A 13,888-nucleotide genomic window follows, 5' to 3' on the forward strand; every position below is an offset into this window, starting at 1 on the left:
TCAAAGAAAAAACCAGACCAAACGGCTTATCCTAAGGGCGGGGAAGAAGCACTGAGCTTGCCAGGAGGAGAGCTGGTCTAAGAAGGCAAAATTTGGGCTCTGTGCTCAGTCTAGCCACCAAGCCGATTACAGCAAACCTGAAACCTCCTGTGTCCATGTTCGAAAGCTACTATGCCTAACACTCCTTAAGGAACTGCTGTGAAACGTCATAAAAATAACCAAAAACCTTCAGGAAAGTGCTCTGGAAATACTAAAATACTCGATACACCATTGTGGTAAAATGGTTGGTTTTCCATTTTGCAGGTTGCTCATGGGTTCATTGTGGACCAACAGAGGAAGATTCAAACAAGCCATTGCTCCAAGAACAGCTTGTAATTCTTGTTTCCTACTGTATTTGCAGTTCCTTAGGATAAAAGGTACCAATGCTTAGGAGGCTGCATTTCAGGTAACAGTGGCTAACAAGGTAGGCAACTTGAAAGGAAATTCTCGAGCAAAAGGACAGTCTAGGGGCGCCTGGGTGGCTCAGTGGGTTAAAGCCTCTGTCTTCGGCTCAGGTCATGATCCCAGGGTCTTGGGATTGAGCCCCGCATCGGGCTCTTTGCTCCGCAGGGAGCCTGCTTCCTCCTCTCTCTCTGCCTGCCTCTCTGCCTAGTTGTAATTTCTGTCAAATAAATAAAATATTAAAAAAAAAAAGGACAGTCTATTTTAAACTCTAATCCACAGGCTTTTGACATGGACACAGTCAACTCCCACAATTACTTTGCCCTGTTTAAAAAAAAAAAAAAAGTCAAAATATAACAACGTAAGACAAATGCCACTTGAAAGAAATACACTTTGAAATCCTCAAATGAAGGGATCTGAAAAAGGTCACTTCAGAACATGAATTATTTAACTCTCCTCCCCAGGTATTGATTTCCCACAATGGCTTAACCTGAATACAGAGTACTGTAATGAGAGATGAAATAAAAAGGAACACCAGCACTATATACCTCCAATTCTCAATTTTAAAATATCACAAGCAGAAATGCTGCTTCTTCCAACATGACCATTTGCAGCAAACTTAACCGAAGTTAGCTTAAGATAGACAGACCGCACCAATCCGCTACAAAATAAACGTGAACAAATGAGCTGGATGTTTGCCAGTTTCCCCCAGTGGGAGGCAGATGAACACTTTGTTATCCCGCACAATGTTACTCTGTGTAATACCTGTTTCAGTTGAAGGGTTTGGAAAAGATCCTTCAGAGACAACAAATTAAAAGCCTGTCAGGAAAACCACCCCACAGGAAGGGGAGGCAACCGCACCAGTCCTCTGTATCACATCTATTGCACTTTCTTCAAACACAAACCTGTTCACGGGGAGGAGGAGTTCTTTCAAAATCATTTCAGTGCTACCGAAACCAGCTCCATGCAAAGATTGAAGCTAATCAGTAAGACTTTGGCAAAACAATTCTTTTGTAATTTTTCAGTTCCATTTCTTTGTTTTTAAAATGCCAGTCGAAAGGGAAGGAAAAATCTTACACAGTGATTCTCCAGACAGAAGCAGCATCCCTATACTGCTATGAATTACATGCATTTTCTATCCACTGCTGAAAAATCTTAGAAATTTCTGGCCAGCAGATTCCTTTGGAGACAGCTTATACTCAGTAACAAATGTCTTGTAGTTGCAAAATAATTTATTTTCATAACCTACATACTGTGAATACAAGAGCTGCAGGGAAAAATTTAAAGCACAAAAAACGAGATGAAACACAGCTAATGTCGCTTCTTGTGCCTATCTCCTCTTTCTCCTTAGCTGTTGAAGATCAACATTAATGTTAATGCATCTATACATCTCACAATTTTTTCCCAGCCCCCATGGAAATACTCCTAGCAATTCTTTTCCTAAGTTTCATTCACAATCTTTAGTTATCAAAGCAACGATAAAATATCTTAAATATGTCACTTATTTCCTAGCAAACCAGCAATAATTACAAATACATTTCAAAATAAATTAGAATAGCCTACCTTTCCCAGTAGTCATGACTGTCCGCGATCTTGGTACAGTACAAACACTGCTCTGCAAGCTGTACCTACTCACAGCAACTTAAGCATCAGCCAACTCCCCACCCACACGCCTTCTTCAGTGTGATCTGCACCAATGGCAACTGCCACCCTCTTCCAAAATAAAAGCCTGGACTATATATAAGTAATTATTTTAAAAAGGGGACTAAGTGGGAGGTGAACCTTCTCCATCTGACTTTACTCATGGAAGAGAGCCTTCTTTAATACTGGTATTCAAAACAGTTTTAACTGACTGATTTTTCCCCTTGAAAAAAACAGGAAAGAACATTCCTAACATAAACCTTAAGTAAGAATAGTGACAAAAAAGCAAGCTCCGTTCCACAGAGGATGAAGCTGTCAGTTGCAGCTTAACCTACTTAAAACTTGTCAGAAACAGTCTCTCCCAGGCTACTTCAGGTGGTCTTGTCCTTAGGACAGCAAATAATCTAACATAATTATCCCTGGATCTGTGACTACAGAAACACTTTCCTAAGATACCGAACCAGAACTGCAGACCTTGTAACATACACAGTCTAATAAACAAGCAGGCGAGGGGATGGGAGCCCATTACCAGCACCTGATCCACTTATTCACAATCACTGTTTTTAGGCTCCGCAGATAATAATGCTTGGTTCTTAACAAAGAAGACACTCAATTTACCTTTAAATGAATGCTTTGTCCCAGCTACACTGGGCAGTAATTCAAACCTTACCTAAACAACACTGGTCTAGTCACTTTCAGATTTGCACAGTATTTCTCATTTCTAGTAACTTAGAAATAACATCTAACATTTTCAAATTATACAATTTTTTTTTAGTAGAAAAACACAAGGCAGAATGCAATTAGGCAACAAAATGATTCTCTAGATACAGGCATGTATTAGAGTTGATAATTTTCTAATTATGTTATTTAGTTTATAGTTTTGTCAGCAATCAGTATTTTCTCTTTTTCTTTAGCGACAGGATTTTTATGGAATTTTCACAGATTTAACCAGGATGAAACTTTCATTCTTTCCTCATAAACATGTTAGCTTTGCTCAAGAAACTCGAAAGCATGCACATTTTTAACCAAATTAATGTCTATGGGCCTCACTTCAATCAAATCTAATTAAAGATCATTAAGTGGCCGCAGATAAAGGACACTGACTAGTCTGTAATTACTGGCTCTTTCATGCTGAAAATCCAATTCTCCTGGGAGCATAAGCACATCTGCATGATTAAGAGAAAGACTTACACAGAAAATAATTTGCTTTTTGAAACCCATGGAAGGCAAAACTGTAATTTTTGCTTCAAGGGGTTTGCTAATTATATGCAGATGGAAAAAAAGAAAAAGAAACATCTATAAAACAACATATTTTTAACTCCCATATTCTTGCCATTCAAAGCTGAAAGGCCTTTGGGTAACCTAGCAACAACAACAAAAAAATCCTACAAAGATGAAGTGCTCTATTACAGATAGGGCACTCCTTTCCAATTGCTACTCAGCTGCTTTTCCATGACTGTTTTTTAGTCACAATTGTGCACTTAACAAAAATTAAGCCCATGGGTTACATAAACATAGTCAATTACACATCTTAGAACAACCTAATTTTGAATATGTCAAGAAATAGACCCTGCGATGAAACTCATCTCTTCCCTACAAGTATTGCTATTACATTAATAGTTTCTTTCAACGTAGCTCAAACCCAGAGCTTTTCTTACTCAAATGAAGGTTACCATTCATAAGTAACAACAAAAAAGTGACAAATTTCATAAAAATTAAAAACTTTTAAATACCAACCAAGTAAAAAAAAGACAACCCATGGAACAGAGAAAAATATTTGCAAATCATATATCCATTAAGAGTCTGATGTCCAGAAGATATAAAGAATTCTTACAGTTCAACAACAGAAAGACAAACACCAATTTAAAAATGGACAAAGAACAGCAATCAACAGGGGAAAAAAATAAAAGGCATCCAAATTGCTAAGGAAGAAGTAAAACTGTCACTAATTGCAGATGATGTGATACTAAACATAGAAAACTCTGAAGACTCTCCTCCCCCCCCCAAAAAAACTATTAGAACTTATAAATGAATCCAGTAAAGGTTGCAGGATACAAAATCAGAATACAGTAATCTATTGCACTTCTATACACCAAAAAAAAGGAGTAGAAAATGAAATTAAGAAAACAATTCCATTTACAATTGTACCAAAAGAAAAAACAAAAACAAAAAAAACCCTAGGAATAATAAGCTTACAGAGACGTGGACCTGTACTCTGAAAACTAAAACACTGATAAGAGAAATTGAAGATGATATAAACAAATGAAAAGATATATCATGCTCATTAATGGACTGGAAGAATTAATATTGTTAAAATGTCCGTATTACCCAAAGCCATCTATAAATTCAATGCAACTCCTGTCAAAATACCAGTAGAATTTTTCACAAAATTGTAAGAACCCTAAAATTTGTATGGAGCAACAGAAGACTGTAAACTGCGAACCAACCAGGAAAAAAAGCAGAACAAAGCCGGAGGTATCACAATTCCGAATTTCAAGATATACTACAAAGACATGCTAGTCAAAACAGTATGGTACCAACACAAAAAGTGACATATAGATCAATGGAACAGAACAGAGAGCCTAGAAATAAGCCAATGTTTATACAGTTAATTAATCTATGACAAAGGAAGCAAGACTATATAATGGGGAAAAGACTGTCTTTTCAATAAACAATGATGGTTCTGAAACTAGTATTACACTGTATGTTAACTATAACTTAAATAAAAACTTGAAACTACAGGGGGTGACTAAGTGGTTCAGTCCGTCTGCCTTTGGCTTAGGTCATGATCTCAGGGCCCTGGCTTCTCCTCCCTCTGCCATTCACCTCGTCCCGCCACTTGCGCTCTCTGACTCTCTTTGTCAAATAAATAAAATCTTAAAAACAACAACAACAACAACAAAACTTCAAACTACAAAATAAACGGTGTTGGGAAAACTGGACAGCTACATGCAAAAGAATTAAACTGAACCACTTTTTTACACTATACACAAAAATAAACTCAAAATGAATTAAGGACCTAAATATAAGACCTGAAACTATAAAACTCATAAAAGAAAACACAGACATCAACCTTAGCAACATTTTCATAGATTACAAGAGGAACAAAAGCAAAAATAAACTATCAGTGCTACATCAAAATAGAAAACTTTTGTAGAGCAAAGGAAACCATCAACAAAACAAAAAAGCAGTCTACTGAATGGGAGAAGATATCTACAAATGCTTTATTCAATACAAAATTAATATCCAACATACATAGATAACTTTTACAATTAAACACCAAAAAACTAAATAATCCAATTAAAACATGGGCAGGAATCTGAATACACATTTTACCAAAGACATGTAAATGCCAAGAGACACAGGAGAAGATGCTCAACATCAGTGATCATCAGGGAAATTCAAATCAAAACCATAATTAGATATCACCTTACACCTGTCATATGGATAGAATCAAAAAAATAAGAAATAACAAGTGCTGGCAAATACGTAGAGAAGGAACCCTTGTGCACCGTTCATGGGAATGTAAATTTGTGCAGCCACTGTGGAAAATAATTTGGAGGTTCCTCAAAAAATTAGAAATAACCATATTACCCTAATAATTCCATTCCTAGGTATTTACCAAGACAAAACAAAAACACTAATTCAAAAACATATATGCACCCCTATGTTTACTGTAGCATTATTTACAATAGCCAAGATATGAAAGCAACCCAAGTGTTGAATGGATAAAGAAGATGGTGGGTATGTGTGGGTGTGGGTGTGGGGAGGGTATAATGGGGGTGGGTGTGTGGGGGTGTCTACTCTGCCATAAAAAAGAGTAAGAGCTGGGCACCTGGGTGGCTCAGTCAGTTAAGTGTCTGCCTTCAGCTCAGGTCAAGATCCCAGGGCCCTGGGACTAAGCCCCATGTCAGGCTCCCTGCTCAGCGTGGGGTCTGTTTCCTCCCACTGCCTCTGCCCCTCCCCCCACTCATGCTCCCTCTCTTTCTCTCTCTCAAATAAGAAAAATCTTAACAGGGGTGCCTGGGTGGCTCAGTGGATTGGGCCGCTGCCTTCGGCTCGGGTCATGGTCTCAGGGTCCTGAAATCGAGCCTCACATCGGGCTCTCTGCTCCGCGGGGAGCCTGCTTCCTCCTCTCTCTCTGCCTGCCTCTCTGCCTACTTGTGATCTCTCTCTCAAATGAATAAATAAATCAATAATCAAATGAATAAATCAAATGAATAAATCAAATGAATAAATAAAATCTTTAAAAAAAAAAAAGAAAAGAAAAATCTTAACAAAAAAATGAGATCTTATCATTTGTAACAACATGAATGGACTTGTCTTATGTTAAGTGAAACAAGTCAGAAAGACAAATACCATATGATTTTACTTACATGTGGAATTTTAAAAACAAAACAAATGAATGAATGAACACAGAAACAAAGAGAGGAAACAGACTCATATAGGGAACAAACGGATGGCTGCCAGAGGAGCCGGGAATAGGAAAATGGCCAATGGGTGAAGGGGAATGGAAGGTTCAGGCTCCCAGTTACAGAATGAATAAATCAGGGGATGAAAGGTGCGGCATTAGGAATACAGTCAGCGGCTGTGAAAGTGCTGTATGGTGACCGATGGTGGTGGCACTCTACAACATCGGAGCTGTGGAGTCACTATGCCGTGGACCTGAAACTAATGTAACACTGTGCGCCAACCATACTTCAATTTAAAAATAAATAAATAAATACATAAATAAATAACACAAACAACCTTTAAAAAAAAAAAAAAAAAAGACAAAGGAACTCAGTTTTCCAAAGAGGATTTACAAATGGCCAACAAGCACATGAAAAAATGCTCAACATCACTAGTCATCAGGGAAATGCAAATCAAAACCAAATGACAACACTTCACACCCACCAGGATGACTATAATCAAAGAAACAGACAATAACAAGTATTGGCATAAATATGAAAAAATTACAACTTTCATACATTGTCGGTGAAAATGTTAAATGGTGCAGCCACTTGGAAAACAAGGCGTCAGTTAGGCAAAGGTTAAATACAGTTACCACAGGAGCCAACATTCTGCTGCAAGGTATATACATGGGAGAAATGAAAACATCTCCACATAAAAACTTTCAAATATTCATGGTACCACTGTTCACAAGAATTAAAAAGCAGAAACGCAAATGTCCATAAACTGATGAGTGGGTAAACATAAGGTGGTACATCCATACAATGGTGAAATATTATTCAGCTATAAAAAGGAATGAAGTTCTGGGTGCCTGGGTGGCTCAGTGGGTTAAGCCACTGCCTTTGGCTCAGGGTCCTGGGATCGAGTCCCGCATCGGGCTCTCTGCTCAGCGGGGAGCCTGCTTCCCTCTCTCTCTCTGCCTGCCTCTCTGCCTACTTGTGATCTCTTTCTGTCAAGTAAATAAATAAATATCTAAAAAAAAAAAAAAGAATGAAGCCATCCCATGGGTGAATCCTGAAAACATCACGCTGAGTGAAAGAAGCCATACAGAAAAAGCCATATGTTGTGTGATTCCATTTATATAAAATGTCCTGAATAGGCAAATCCCTTGAAACAGAAAGTAGGTTGTCAGGGACTGGGAGGAGAAGGAAATTGGGAGTGCTGATGATCACAGGTATTCTTTGGGGGTGATAAAAATATTCTGGAATTAGATAATTGCACAATTTTGTGAATACACATACAAAAAAATTATAAACCTTAAAAAAAGTAAATTTTTGGTATAGACTTATTTCAATATTTAAAATACGCCAATAATTCCCCCCCCAAAATAATCCAACACTCACTTCTAATAAAAATTTAGATAAAAAGGAATAGATGAGAACTACCTCACATTTTGCTAAAGAAGATCTACAAAAAAACGTACAATTAACATCACACTTAGTTGTGAAAGACCTAAGACTGGGAACCAGAGGGCTACTCCCACCACCTCTAACTATGTAGAAGAAGAAATTCTAGCCAGTGCAATAAGGCAAGAAAAGAAGTAGGGGTGCCTGGGTGACCCAGTGGGTTAAGCCTCTGCCTTCAGCTCAGGTCATGATCTCAGGGTCCTGGGATCAAGCCCCACATCAGGCTCTCTGCTCAGCGGGGAGCCTTCTTCCCTTCCTCTCTGCCTACTTGTGATCTCTCTCTGTAACAAATAAGTAAATAAGATCTTTTTAAAAAGGAAGTAATCCATAAATCTGAGAGAGATAAAACTAATCCTAGCTGCGGATGATTTGCCCATGCAGAAAATGCCAAGGAATCTACGACAACTCCAAGAACTAACGGGAAACTTCAGAAAGGTCACAGTGTACCTATATAAGCAGCAAACTGAAGACAGCAGAGCGTGGAGAGCTGAGAAGAAGTAGAGCAGTCAGTGGTCTGACGTGCAGGGTTCAAAAACGGGTTATACTGGGAGTCAGTGAACCAAAAAACACAAAAATTAGAGGAGGGTTTTATTATGTTCCAAATGCGGTTTCTCTATGCTATCCAAATGTTCTCTGACTCGAGCAAAGGAGAAGACTAGGTGGTTTGCTTTTGAGAGCTGCTGGACGTCTTACCAGTCTCTCAAAGTTACCACAGAGAGACCAAACTTACTTGGATTAAGAATTCTAAAATCTTAATACATACCTTTTACGTGATTCTGTGTTGGTTCCAACAATTAAAAAGTAATACTACGTACAGACAGCAAAAAGCTGAAATTTTAAAGGCCTCCAGTAAGTCTTAATTCCAGATTTCCTTGCCATCTGCTATTTTTAACACAGACGCCTGAAAGAACTGTCTTCATTCTCAATCCTACCCCTTTACCACATACACATACATATATGGATACGCAGCGACAATATTTACAACACATGGAAGCTTTAGAATAAAATGTTGTGACACACCCAAAGCCACAGGATTTTAGTGCTCTTGACTGAATCATGTGTGTCGTGTTCATTAAAACTCAGCGAGTATACAAAGGCTCTCCTGGGCAAGGCCTCCAGCACAGGTGTGTTTCTCCTCCCCAGGGCCAGTATTGTAACGAGATTCTGTCTCATAGTTGTGATTTATAACACAGGCTATAAAGCACAAACTCACTTTTCAGCCACCACCACTACCTCTTTACCTGGTACTTTTTATCTTGGTACCAACAAGTACCAAGGTTTAAACTGGGAAACCACACCAACTACACAAATTCACACACACACAGAATTAAAGCTCATGTCTGGCAACTGGCTGGGCAGCCCTGCCCATGTACGCCATCAACGCCACTCACCACAGGAGCGTAAGTCCCCCATGGCCGGGATTCTGGTTCTAGCTCTAAAAGGAATGCACTGGAAAGCACATGTAAAAGTATGTATACAAGTAGGGGGCACCCGGCTGGCTCAGGCACTAGAGTATGTAACTCGATCTCAGGCTTTTAAGATCGAGTTCCATGTTGGATACAGACAGGACTTAAAAATAAAATCTTAGGGGTGCCTGGCTGGCTCAGTGGGTTAAGCCTCTGACTTCAGCCCAGGTCATGATCTCAGGGTCCTGCGATCGAGCCCCACAATGGGGGTGGGGGGGGAGGACTTTGCTCAGCGGGGAGCCTGCTTCCCCTTCTCTCTCTGCCTGCCTCTCTGCCTCCTTGGGATCTCTGTCAAATAAATAAATAAAATCTTTAAAAAAAACAAAAAACAAAAGTTAGAAAAAGTTCTTGGTGGCAACTGCTTTGTGAGGACTTTACTCATATATTCATACACACTTATGCATCAAATGCACTTGCCTTTTCTTCACCTTCTGGAATCACAAGAAATAATCACTTGTCCTCAACCATCATCACAAAGTACAGTAAAAGAAATATAAGTACCAGAAACATTAAGTCACAGTTCAAGTCTCAGTCACTATTCTGTTTATTTATTTGATAATATTTACTGCATACCTATACCACAAGCCAGGGACCTCTTGAGGCACTCAGGATAAAGAAGGGAATAATACAATGTCCTCGCCCCCATGAATAAACAAACTATTTTGCAGTAATACGCAGTAAGAAAGAACACTAAACAGAATGAAGGCACAGAGTTCCCTTAGAACGCCAGACGTGCTATCCTGGCTGGCCTTGGTAATAAGGTGTGTGTGCAGCCGAGGTCTGGGTGGAATGAGGAGGAGGAGGGCCACAGAGATCCCCGAGGACAAATGTTTCAAGCAGAAAGAATCATAAGCGCTGAGGCCCTAAAGCAGAAGCCTGGAATGTTCAAAATTAGCAAGGAGGTCAACAGGACAGGAGCCAAGAGAACTCTAGGGAAGAACACCAGATGGCATGAGAATGGTGGTCAGCATCAGATCATGTGCAGGGCCTGGTGGGCCAGGGTGAGCCACTGAGCCGTAGTCTCTATGTGATGAAAACCTTGGGAGGATTCTGAACTCGGGATTAACATCACAGCAGTTACATCCAAAAAGGATTACTTGAGGGGTGCCTGGCTGCCACAGTGGATAGAACATGAGACTCAATCCCAGGGTCGTGAGTTCAAGTTCCACACTGGGTGTGGAACTTACTTAAAAATTTTTTTTTTACTTAAAAATAATAAAAATGGGGGCACCTGGGTGGCTCAGTGGGTTAAAGCCTCTGCCTTCGGCTCAGGTCATGATCCCAGGGTCCTGGCATCAAGCCCCGCATGGGGCTCTCTGCTCAGCGGGGAGCCTGCTTCCTCCTCTCTCTCTGCCTGCCTCTCTGCCTACTTGTGATCTCTGTCTGCCAAATAAATATATAAAATCTTAAAAAATAATAATAATAATAAAAATGGAAGGACTACTCTGGTTGTTGTGTGAAGAACAGCCTGTAGGTGCTTGGGAGAGTAACAGCAAGGACGCTGGTCAGAAGGCCACCGTGAGAGCACAGGGAAAGGACTACGAGGATTTACACTAGGAGCAGAGCAGCGGCTACAGTCAGAATTGCCCAGGACTCCAAGCTCCTGAGTTCAGTGTGCATTCCAAAAGAAAGTCGGCGACAACACCACAGTTTCTGGCCTGGGAAAGTGAGTATACGGAGGTAAGACTTCAGACCTAGACACTGTCCTCAAGATAACAAATTCAGCTGTTCAGACCTAGCATATTACTGACCTAAAACTGAAAAGGCAAAAATAGAACGACTGCTTTTTCTACTTACCGTTTGCTGACTGTATCATGTTTCCAGATTTTTGGACTTCATCAAATTTTGTAAAAATTACATTCAACCTGTATGGAAAAAAAAATACACTTGTATATATAGAAACTATTAACTATCACCATTTACAGTCAATTATATTAAAACACTAATGTGAAGTTGAGTCACATCCCCCACAAAAAATCAAGGATACAAACCCACCTAATAACAAAAACAGTAACAACATTAATAACATTAGTAACATCCAACAATAATCGAACACTTATTATAGACGAAGCACTGGCTTAGCACTCTCTCTGAAAAATCTCAATCCTTACAACAGCCATATGCGAGATTATTATCTCCCTTTTACAATGAAGAAACCAGAAAACTTACTCTGGCTCACATGGTGAGTTCAGGGGGAGATGGCAGCCCTGAGAGTAAGAATCCAGAGCTCATGATCTCAGGCACTGTATTAAATGGGCTGACCGCTCTACACAAAATGTATACATTATGAAAAACATATGTTTCTCCTATTTCTGTCTAAGCACAGACTGGTGATCACTTAGGATAAAGATTTTCAGGATCCGCTGACATTATTTATAAAGGCTTTTCTGTGACTTACGCTTAATTAAAAAAGGCTTGAAATAATTTCTCCAGAAACAAGCACTGTGACTAGATTCTTCAGCTGAAAAAAAATCTACATTTATTTTCTATTAACGGATCAATGTCACCTTGACACTGAAATTGAAACAAAACTCCTTAACCAGTCAAAACATTCCATCCTAGTGACACCAGTAATGAGAGAAAAACTGGGAGTAGGTCGGGTGGAGGGGTGCTTATCTTGCCTGGTAGAAGTCAAGAAAAAAACGAGGCTTTCTGAAGCAAAACACAGACACGCTGGAATACGTGTGAAGGATGAAAAGTCCAAAGCAATGTACTTCTGCGTTCAGACCCACACCACCCATTTCCAGGACCAGACTAAAAATTTTAGCACTTGCTTATAAACTGTCCTGTCAGACAAGCTGTAATTAGTTCAAACATGTTTGTCTTTTCTTCACAGCTACAATGGACTCTCTTTCGGGATAGGGATGGGAACTATATACTTCTGGTGTTCTGTATTCATCAAATACCATGTCATGCAGGAGTGTTAACATCCCTGCGTGAATCCTGTTCCAGTCCTCACTACGGAAACTAGGCACATCCTAGCCTCCATTCATCCATAGTTCATTCACTGAGTCCAGCACCGAGCTGGCCAGAGGATAAGTGTGTAACGTTCTTAACTTCTAAAGCTTCTACTTCATTCTATTCTTCTTAGAATGTCACATTCTAAGTAAGAGGGGAGACAAAAGTACACATCAGCAAAGAGACGTAAAGCGAGGGGGATGAAGGAGCCTGAAATACTGCCTTCCCCCCATTGCCGTTCCATGGCAGATATCAATCTTTTTTGCCTGTCTTTCCATCTAAAACCCAGATAGAGCCTCAAAATCCTTCTCAAAGCCACTCCAGGCAGCCACTACCAATTAATCAAAGTTGGCACTGAATTACAAAAATTTTCTTTGTTATCTCAGGACCAGGTAGGAGTAAAACTCACTTTCAAATCCAGAGGTTACTAAAAGATCTGGAAAAAATGCCTCAGAATCAATTTCTTATGATGTTTCCATCACCTTCCCTCTTAAAAGCACCAAAGATCTCCAGTGGCTTACAAAGCGTGTGAATAATGTCACCACACAGGTTGCCAGGGCATATGACCTGACCAACTTCCCACTTTATTGTGTCACAACTACACCCTCTGATGTGAGCAGGCCTGCAAGTTTGCAAGTTAGGAACAAGGCAGCCCTCTCCCCTTGGTGTTCCTAAAATTCCTGCAGGAGGCAAGAATTTCACCCATTGTTGGTTAGAGTAGTCACCATTCTCAGTGGCCACTGTGGGAGAGTCTGCAGATGCTCTCGCGGTGGCAATGTCTACTCACTGGGGTCACATTACCCACACCTACAACAAGCTACCCACAAGCTGGCCCAAACAACTAGGTATGAGAATGCACAAAAGATTACTACTTTTGGTACTGCACTTTAATTCAGAATTTCCTCAGGCAGGTGTGCCTCGCCCTCGACTCACACTTCTGTCTCACTAGCTGCCTCATTCTCTGCTCAGCGATGTCTATACAGGGGATCCCTAAGAAGCTTACCACCTCAGGAGGCCAGTAAACTGGCTTCAGGACAGTCTAACACCAACAAAGAATTCCTGAGGAGTGGCTTCTTTGGCTTTAGCTCTGAACACAGCAATATGAAATGCCTCTCTGGGACCAACGAATTTGCACAAACCTTAAAGGGTGAGTTTTATACATTCAATGACACTGCATATATAACTAAGGATTACTCTCAAAAGACACCAACTTTTTTTTTTTCATTTTTCATTTTAAATCTCTGGATCTCAAATTTAAATTTTGACAAATAACCAATTTTCCCCTGGTTTTTCTGAATTCAAAATTTATATTCAACTCTTCAATCGAACTGGCATTTATTTTACTATAAGATCTAGATCCAATTACTCCTTCCTGGAATATCTTATAAATTTAGGGGCGCCTGAGTGGCTCATTTGGTCGGGCGTCCGACTCCTGATTTCAGCTCAGGTCATGATCTCGGGGTCATGAGATTGAGCCCCATGTCTGGCTCTGTGCTGGGTGTGGAGCCTGCTCAAGATTCTCTC

The 13,888-nt window shown here is 40.0% G+C and overlaps 1 protein-coding gene across 25 annotated transcripts in view; it reads right to left on the reverse strand.

Moving 5' to 3' along the window:
* CLASP1 (cytoplasmic linker associated protein 1) overlaps nucleotides 1-13,888 on the reverse strand; it is a 266,446-nt gene that overhangs the window by 144,705 nt on the left and 107,853 nt on the right. For 24 of the 25 annotated variants that reach the window (XM_046018656.1, XM_046018655.1, XM_046018654.1 and 21 more), the window contains exon 8: nucleotides 11,204-11,271. In XM_046018656.1, the coding sequence (XP_045874612.1) occupies nucleotides 11,204-11,271 (68 nt within the window). Of the gene's footprint in view, nucleotides 1-2,004; nucleotides 2,036-11,203; nucleotides 11,272-13,888 lie in introns of those variants that run through there. The other variant, XM_046018657.1, reaches the window with a different exon arrangement.

This window comes from Meles meles, chromosome 9, assembly GCF_922984935.1.
Source record: "Meles meles chromosome 9, mMelMel3.1 paternal haplotype, whole genome shotgun sequence".
Lineage (NCBI taxonomy): Eukaryota > Metazoa > Chordata > Mammalia > Carnivora > Mustelidae > Meles > Meles meles.